The 9,451-nt window shown below is 32.4% G+C and overlaps 1 protein-coding gene across 1 annotated transcript; it reads left to right on the top strand.

The window, feature by feature from the left end:
- Positions 1 to 447: 447 nt before the first annotated feature.
- On the top strand, positions 448 to 8,703 carry LOC135957271 (G-protein coupled receptor moody). Its single transcript, XM_065507991.1, has 5 exons — positions 448 to 629; positions 699 to 937; positions 1,007 to 1,532; positions 7,994 to 8,073; positions 8,138 to 8,703. Exons 1-5 carry the CDS (start codon positions 471 to 473, stop codon positions 8,538 to 8,540), a joined length of 1,407 nt encoding a protein of 468 aa, XP_065364063.1. The 5' UTR covers positions 448 to 470; the 3' UTR covers positions 8,541 to 8,703.
- The last annotated feature ends 748 nt before the right edge of the window (positions 8,704 to 9,451 follow it).

Here is a 9,451-nt window from a genome sequence, read left to right as displayed (position 1 = left end):
TTCGTGCACTGTTTCAATTTGTCGCCACTTGTGGATTTTCGTTTCAGAGAACTCGCATGTGTGTTCTCGAACCCACAAATCTGTTTGATCTGATGGAAAAATTGGGATCTTTCAGCAGAATGACGGAAAATGTTTGATAATCTGGTTAAAGTCGTAAAACATATTATGACATCTCCAAGAAAACTACCGATTGTAATAGCACTTCATTTAAAATAAGAAGTATTATATTGCAGTGCATTTTATAAATGTGGTACATATTTGAAAACACCGATTCCGACAATGATTGGATTCTATGACAACCCCGAATATGACTGGTGCACCATTATAGGTTTCAACTCAGTTTTAGCTGGATATAAAGGAAGAAATTGAAAGATAACATGAGACAAGATTATTTAACACACCATAATGGTTATTATAATATATGTATGTATTACTTATTTATTTTAGAGTTCTTCGACAAATTCATTAAAATGCCAAACAGTATTTCCTCAAATAAAATTCCAAATGAGCTTTTTGAAGGCTATTCTGATGAGCTGTTAAATTTTGCAGCTATAGCGTGTATAGTGTTTATGGTCATCGGGGTGCCAGGTAATATTTTAACCATTGCTGCTCTATCGCGAGGGAAACAGGTACGAAATACGGTTTTACGAAATAAGTATTTTAACTTAATAATTTAAAAAAAAATATTAATATTTCAGAACCGTAATTCCACAGCTGTATTTATAATAAACTTATCAATTTCCGACTTGTTATTTGGATGCTTTAATTTGCCTTTGGCAGCATCGACGTTTCTGAGACGTTCCTGGATACATGGGGATTTGTTGTGCCGTTTATTTCCACTATTGCGTTACGGTCTATTGGCGGTATCGCTTTTCACAGTATCCCTGATAACAATCAATCGTTATGTTATCATTGCCCATCCCAGACATTATACAAGGTACGTTACTAATCCTATAATTATATTTTATTTACATATCTAATGATTGTATCGTTTACTATTCCAAAGAATTTATCAACATCGGTACTTGGCTTTAATGGTGATCGGTACATGGCTATTGTGTTTTTCAATTATGATACCAACATGGCGTGGTATTTGGGGCAAGTTTGGTCTAGACATAGCGATTGGTTCATGCTCCATTCTACATGATCATAACGATCGCTCTCCCAAAGAGTTTTTATTTGTGCTGGCATTTATGGTGCCTTGTTTATGCATTGTATTCTGTTATGCACGCATTTTTTATTTGGTACGTAAAGCGGCATTCCGTTCCAGAGAACCTGCATCAAAGCCCATATCGCCTAAAGGAACTGAATCTAATCGAAACGTCACAGATCCAGAAAATGTCAGGGCTCTCATCAAAGTTGCGGACACTGGGGGTGGTGTTGCCGATTATTTGGACCTAAAGCCCTTCGATGTGGCCGACGATATTCAGTTCATAGACGATAACTATTCTTTAGACAATTTACCAATATCGTATGAAAAAATTAGTAAAAAAACTGAAGCCAAATCAAACACATCTTCCAGTTTTACAAATGTAAGTAAATATGTAAAAGATGTTGATTTCGACCAAAAAAAAATAATTATCTGGTATGACTTTCACATACTGATTTTACTAACAATTTATAAAATAACTTATCTATATATATATAAAAATTAAATGGTCCATGTATGTAATGACATCACGTGAGAACGGCTGGAGCGATTTGGCTGATTTTTTTTATTCGATTCGAAATTTCAGGAGAAAGAAAAAAAATCAAAAATTCCAGTCCTGTAATAAAAAAGCTCCCTAAAGTATGCAGTACAAATTTAAATATTTTATTTGCAAATAAATAAGAACAGGCAGGTGAAGAAACTTGAAGAACTAACATTAGTAAATAGCTACCGGGCGAAGCCGGGGCGGTTAACTAGTAATAAATATTTTCTATAAACATGAAATTAAGCATATATGGTTCTGTGTGAATAAGAATCCAAGAGGGAGACTTTATTGAACTTTTTCTTTATTATAATTACTTTAATAATACTTTTTGTATTTTATTTGCCAAAGAATCTAGAAACATTAATTTAGTGGGGCTTCATGGAACTTTTTCTTAATTCTAACACAGGGCAACAAAATCAAAAAAATTTTGGAGGCTTTTTAAACCACTACACAATTTTGATGTATTGTGGTTCCAGTAGTACAAAAATGGTAAAATTTTTAAATTCTATGGGTAGATTTTTTTTTTAATTTTTTTTTCGAAAATTGTGAATTTTTTTAAATGTTTCTCCACATAATTTATGATAACTCAAAAACGGTTAGTCCGATATTATTGAAGTAAACTTAAGAAAGTTTAAATTTACATAACCTTTAATCCGTTTTAATAGGCTCAGTAGTTTCGGAGTTATAATAACAAATTGAAGCAAAAAATATATTTTTTATATAAAAATATCCAATTTTTTTGTTTTAAAAAAATCATAAAAAATCGAAAACGGCGGAAATTGTTTAGATTTATTGCTTTATCGTAAAGCCTGTAATAGGAACAAAATGAGATATCGATCATAAAAATCTATGGATTCTTTTCGAATTTATTCATAATTAAGTGAATTCGCTTATTTTCAAAAAATTGTATGTGCATACAAGCGTGTACTTTGAGTGTAATTTTACATGTGTTTTGTTCTTGTTAAAATTTTTGTTACATAACAAAACACATGTAAAATTTACACTCAAATTACACGCTTGTACGCATGTAAATTTTTTTTCAGTATTTTTTTCTTTATTGAATCTTTCTTATTAGAAATTCACAAATAAGTATTCAAATCTTAACCTAAACTAAAACTAAAGTTGTTATTGCCGCTGCAATGTCCAACATGAGTGCTCGTTAAATGATTATCTGGCCAGATCCAGTGTTTCCAATCGCCTCAGTCGTCTATGACCCTCAAATGACAGCAACTCCCTGGCGAGGGGGTTTGGATGATCCATTAGTTTTGAAATGTATTTTAGACTGGAGAGTTTGATCTCCTCGCGTATTATGGGGACATTGAGATCCCTATGGATATTAATTACTATTGCGAATGTACCATGGGGCACCTGTTATTGTCCTTAACAGTGCTGACTGCTTTCTTTGCAATTTTTCAACGTTAGATGAGGAGGCTGTTCCCCATAGCTGAATGCCGTATAGCCATATCGGTTTTATAATTGTTTTGTACAACAGCACTTCGTATTCCAAGTCTAGAGCAGACCGTGGGCCAATTAACCAGTACAGTTGGACTGACTTTAATTTTATTTGCGTAACCTTGGCTTCAATATGGTGGGACCATGTTAAACGGCGATCAAGATGGATACCGAGATATCGCACATGGCTCTGTTCTGGGATTTTGATATTATTTATCTGTATGGAAGGGCAACTTTCTCGTCTTAAAGTAAATGTAACGTGAATACATTTTGTTGCATTGACCTTAATTTTCCATTTGTCCAGTCATTTTTCCAAATCGCCGATGTGAGACTGGAGTTGTTCAGAAGCTATTACGGGGTTTTCATGTGTACTTAAAAAAGCGGTATCATCCGCAAATGTAGATGTGTGAGTCAGTGCGCTCGTAGGCATATCTGCAGTATATAAAATATATAGGAACGGCCCTAGAATACTTCCCTGTGGTACACCAGCGGATATTTTTCGACGTGTTGAGATCACATCCTTTGATCTGATTTGGAAAGATCTTTCTTGTATGTAATTTTTAAGCAGTTTATGTACGTTCGCAGGTAGTAATATAGTAATTTTGTGTATTAGTCCATCGTGCCAGACTTTATCGAAGGCTTGAGATATGTCAATAAATAATGGGGAACAATACTGCTTGCTCTCGAAGGTTTTCCGAATAAGTGTAGTTATCCGATGTACCTGTTCGATAGTACTATGTTTCCTTCTGAAACCAAATTGATGGTCAGGAATAATGCAATTTTCGTCAAGGTGCACTATACGTCTCTCAAGTAACAACTTTTCAAAAAGTTTTGGGAATATTGACAACTGGCTAATGGGACGGTATGATGTCACTTGAGTGACATCTTTTCCCGGTTTTGGTATCATAACTATATCAGATATTTTCCATGAGGATGGGAAATATCCAATACGTAGTATTGAGTTAAATATGAACAAAATAATTCTCAGTGCTGAGTTGGGCAGATTACTTATCATCGTGGTAGTAATTTCATCTATACCAGGTGATTTTCCAGCCTTAAGACCTTTGACCGTCGTCCTCACGGCAGAGAACCGGAATTTTAGTGGGGCTGGCACCACATTGTTTATGACATTATCTCTAATATATGAATTTGTATCATTTGGGGTAAATACATTCTCCAAGTGATTGGCAAATGCTTCGATTTTTTCTGAAGTATTTTTTGCCCATTCTCCGTTCTGAAGGCGTATGGGCGACTCATATACAAGTGGGCATTGCATATTTTTCACAGTTTTCCAGAGACTATATTCCGTGTTCTTAGTAGGGTCTAAGTTTCTAAGATAATTTCTCAGGTTAGATTCTTTATTAATCTTTAAGGTGACGTGAAGTCTTCTTTGGCACTTATTAAGTTTAGCCTTTACGTTCGGAGATCGCGATTGTTGCCATTGACGTCTGAGTGTTCTCTTTTCTTTGACAAGAGACTCAATGTTTTTAGGACATTTTGAATGTCTGTAATTCCCCAGGGTGACTGGGGGCGTGGACACTTTAACGGCGTTTGTTAAAATGTCTGTAAATATATCGACAGCGGATTGTATCTCATATTAATTTTTCAATGAGATGTTTTGTGGCAAGTGTGAGCTAACATACATTTTATACTTTAACCAATTCGTTTTCTTGTTAGGGAAACAAGAGTAAGAGTTTTCCAATTTACTTGGAACTACTAATAACCTTAAAACTGTAGGCGAGTGGTCTGACGAGAGGTCCAACATATCAAATTAATGATTTAGAATTCACAAAAATATTTTTCATATTTTTCAACTAAATGTACGTTTTGATTTTTTTATAAACTTGAATGCGTTAGAATTCTAAAAATATTGTATTTAGTGGTGGTATTCTTCCTTCTAATAGTTCTTTTTAATATTATATAATAATGGACTTAGAAACATAAAATTTAGTATTAGACACAGATGGTCCTGAATGAATTAAAATCCGCGAGAGGAAAATTTTTGGTTATTTTTGTTATGGTACTTTTTGAATTTTCTATAATAATGGATGGTTGTTGGTCCAGCCTTTATAAGGGTTTCAGATTTAATAGTGGCATTTGATCGGTTTGTCACAGTCGTAGTTTTAATCAGTATGAAATCAATAAATTCATTGTTTAATTATAAAACTTAAGAATTTCGACCATGTTCAAATCTGATTGTTGATAAACAAATTTGAACCACTATTATTGTTATTATTTTCTCTAAATATGAATAATGATCATTGAATATCCCTAAAAGATGTAATGTCAGTTATATTAATAATTCGTTTAAGAACATGAACTTTAAATTTGATACATTCTTAATAACCAATTTTTTCAGCTTTGGCTTGAGTGGAGTGAACAAATTTGGCCATCGAAACGTATCTGAATATAGTAAATTTTAGAAGAAAACTTATGAATAAATTCCCGACAAACATTACCCGAAAGTGAACAAAAAAATATTCCACGGAATTTTTTTATATATATAAAACTATAGTTAAATATGAAATTTTGTCTTTCTATCATGATTGCAATCCATGCCGACTTGCGATTTAGTTTTGAGGTGCTTTTACAAGGAGAAAAAATTCAATATTTTCAGTTTTTGTAATTACTTTTGCAATTTAATTTAAAAGAATCGAAATGTGTACGTAATTGTCATTCTAATGCGATATAAAAGACAAAAAATTGTTAAAAGTTTTTAAAGTTATTAGAAAATCCCCAGGCCATTAACGTGACTCAGGCCACTATAACAAGAAATGTAGGAGCAAAATTAACATATTTCGAGCAATATTAAAACAAAAGTTTATTTTTACTTAAAATATATCCATATTTACTTGTATATGAGTTTTTATCTTCATAGGATACAGTTAACCATACAAGTAAATATGGATATATGTTAAGTAAAAATTAGCTTTTATTTTAATATTTCTTAAAATATGTTAATTTTGTTTCTACATTTCTTGTTCTAGTGGCCTAAGACACGTTAATGGCCTGGAGATTTTTTAATAACTTTAACATTTTTTAACTAATTTTTATCTTTTATATCTTATTAGAACGACAATTATGTACACATTTCGATTCTTTTAAGTTAAATTGTTATTTAATGGCAAATTTAAAAAAAAAAAACTGAAAAAATGCATTTTTTCCCCTTGTAAATGCACCTCAAAACTAAATCGAAAGACGACACGGGTTGCCCTTCTTAGAACAAGGTAAACATTTTTTTGGTGGTATTTTGGGGCATTACGAAAGTTTTCAGCGGTACCGTTTCAATATTTCAAACATTTAATTCTAAAGGACACTCTAGTATACATATGTATATATTCTGGGTCCTTATAACACTCTAAGACGATCTAACTATGTCTGACCGTCTGTCTGTCGGCTGAATACACTATTTGTTTTGTATAGAATGGGAAATATCGGTCCATTATTTCACATAGCCCCCATACAAATGTCCCTCGGAATACTGTTTGAGCAGTCATAAATATATTGATTATTAAGAAATCCTGATAGAATTTTGCACAAATTTTGTACTCGGAAATTATACTTATAATTATTAATTCAATATTGTCTCATAATAATTAGTATGACAAAAATCGGGCAACATTTGTACATTGTCCCCATACAAGGTCCTCCTCAGAAAATGACTTGAACATTCTTAATTGTCTTATTAATATCGTGATGACAATAACAAATTTTATATGAACCAAAATCTTTCTACCAACATTTGTGAGGATCGGTCCATAATTAACCCTACCCCCCATATATCAGCAAAATATGTTATTGTCACATATTGATGGTGGGTATACAAAATTCGGTAACACTTTTACGTGTTTTAATTCTGTGTTGATTTCATTTAACTCTTTAAATGAATCACTCCTTTTATTATTATTTTGACAGACATATGGCAAATGTGTTCTTCGTTTTCATATTTTAACAAGTAGTCGTCACCTCCGTTTATCTAGATTCGTATTAACTACATAATATGAACTTTCTCTATCTTCAAATTACATTGAATGCATCAAAGTACCAAAAAAAAGGCCATTTTCATTCAAAATAGAATTTCAAAAAAGTACGAATTTCTGCTTTTTATTTTTAACGAGTACCATTTTTATCCGTTTTGAGCACCTAGAATTACGAATTTCCAAAAAGTACCACACACCTATTTTTTATTAAAGGCGGATACATTCAAAATTATATTTCTAGGTTTATTTTAAAATGTTCGAATTTGGTACGATACCAATCCACATTTGATCCAAATGTGTCCAATGCATCCCGAAAAAGTTACTGTTTGGTTCTTTGAGAACGACGTAGGCCAGCCCATCACCATCAACAGCAAGCGCTATAGGTCGATGATTACAAACTTATTTTGCACGGGACTACGTGCCACAAAGCTCATGCCACATTGGTTATTCTGCACGAGCTATTTGAGTGCATGATTATCTCAGGTGGAGGCGATGTGATCTGGCCACCGAGATGGTGATTAGACTTTTTTTGTGCGGTTTTCTTAAATCGCAGGGTTATGCGAATAAGCATCAAACACAGCGGTCCTCACAGAAAACATTACTCCTGACATCGTTCAAATTCAGCCAGATTTATTCGCCTTGTTTTATTTAAATTTAAAGATAGGAAGCGCATTAATAAATACCCTTTAGATACATATTTGTTTAACATACTTTAAAATATAGAGAGAAATATGGTAGCAGAATGCTATGCCAGATATATGTATATCCGATTTATCGGCACGTTCTTTTAATTTATTTCTGTATAGTTTTCTTATTTTCCATATCTGACTACAAACATCCTTAAATATTTGTTTATTTTTCTTTTAGGAAACAACCAAATCTACACAACCTTTAAATAATTCTAACACCAAAAGTTCATCAAATCCCGCAACACAGAACACATCAGCGTAAGTTATTATACATAACTACCCAAAATTTGTCATATTCATACATATTTTGTTATTATTACAGGCGCCATAATCCGATAAAAACATCAATTAAAACATCATTTACACGATTTAGTCCCCGAAAAAATCATTACGTTTCCATGGGCAATACATCGAATGCATCGGCAATATATCCGGGGCGTATGAGTATAAAAGATCGCAGGCTCTTGAAAATGATACTAGTGATATTCGTATCGTTTGTCATTTGTTATTTGCCCATAACGTTAACAAAAATTTGGAAAGGTGCCAACGATAATCACATTTTCAACATCAGCGGTTACCTGCTGGTCTATTTAACAACTTGCATCAATCCAATTATTTATGTGCTTATGTCGTCGGAATATCGGCAGGCCTACTGGAATTTACTAAGATGCCGATGTAAAACTTTGTCATCCCACAAAGATTTCAATCGTGTTCCGAAAATATAACATGATTTTGTAAGAATGACAAATGTAAGAAGAAGCTATTTAAAGTTTAAGGCCGTATTGTCCATGGCTGGAATAAACATAAAATGTACATAAATAATGTGTATTTATTTGTACATAATTTGATCACCGAATAAAAGTATTATTGTTTTAAATTAACCTAGAACTAAAAAAAAGTATAAATTTGTTATTTTTTTAAGGAAAATATGTATGTATGTATATGTATGTATTCAATTGACGATATTGAATATTATATCAAAACCAAATTGAATCTTGATGTTGAAATGGTGATCTATAAGTTTAAATATTCTCAGCCGAGAACTATTGCATCATTTAAAATTATGGTACCTCCCGAAATCTTTGACCATTTAATAGATCCTAGATTTTGGCCTGATAATGCATTGATTCGTGAATATGTTTACAGAGACAACCAAAGATCAGCTAATACTGTTCATTTGCCCTCCCGCTCAACTAATTTTTCAAAAAACTGATCAACAACTATGATACTCAATTAAATATTATATATCAAAATGTAAATGGTATTAAATCTAAACTCTCTAACTTGTATATTGATAGTTTTGATCTAAATCATCAAATCCTTGTATTTTCCGAAACATGGCTCAACAGCAATATTTTAAATTCTGAAATTTTTTGCAATAAATATATAATTTTTAGACGTGACAGAGTTACTTATACTACTGGTGGTGGAGTTTTGATTGCTGTGTCTAAATGTTTGGAGACCATTGAAATTGACAACATTCCGTTAAACAATGTTGAATTTATTGCAGTCAAAATAAAATTAAACCGTAAACACATTTTCGTTACATGTTCCTATATTCCTCCAAATTCAGATCAAATAACCTATCTTCAACACTTCTCTGCAATAAAATCCGTCGTTAATTCGATTAGCCCCG

Source organism: Calliphora vicina, chromosome 4, assembly GCF_958450345.1.
Source record: "Calliphora vicina chromosome 4, idCalVici1.1, whole genome shotgun sequence".
NCBI lineage: Eukaryota > Metazoa > Arthropoda > Insecta > Diptera > Calliphoridae > Calliphora > Calliphora vicina.
Note: the sequence above shows the minus strand (reverse complement) of the source record. Positions and strands in the feature narration are given on the sequence as shown.

Bases quoted from the DNA above. Each gene is read 5' to 3' on its own strand.
- LOC135957271 (XM_065507991.1), top strand. From the start codon at position 471: ATGCCAAACAGTATTTCCTCAAATAAAATTCCAAATGAGCTTTTTGAA. The intron at 938-1,006 runs GTACGTTACTAA...ACTATTCCAAAG, and splicing joins CATCCCAGACATTATACAAG to AATTTATCAACATCGGTACT. The intron at 1,533-7,993 runs GTAAGTAAATAT...TTTTTCTTTTAG, and splicing joins CATCTTCCAGTTTTACAAAT to GAAACAACCAAATCTACACA.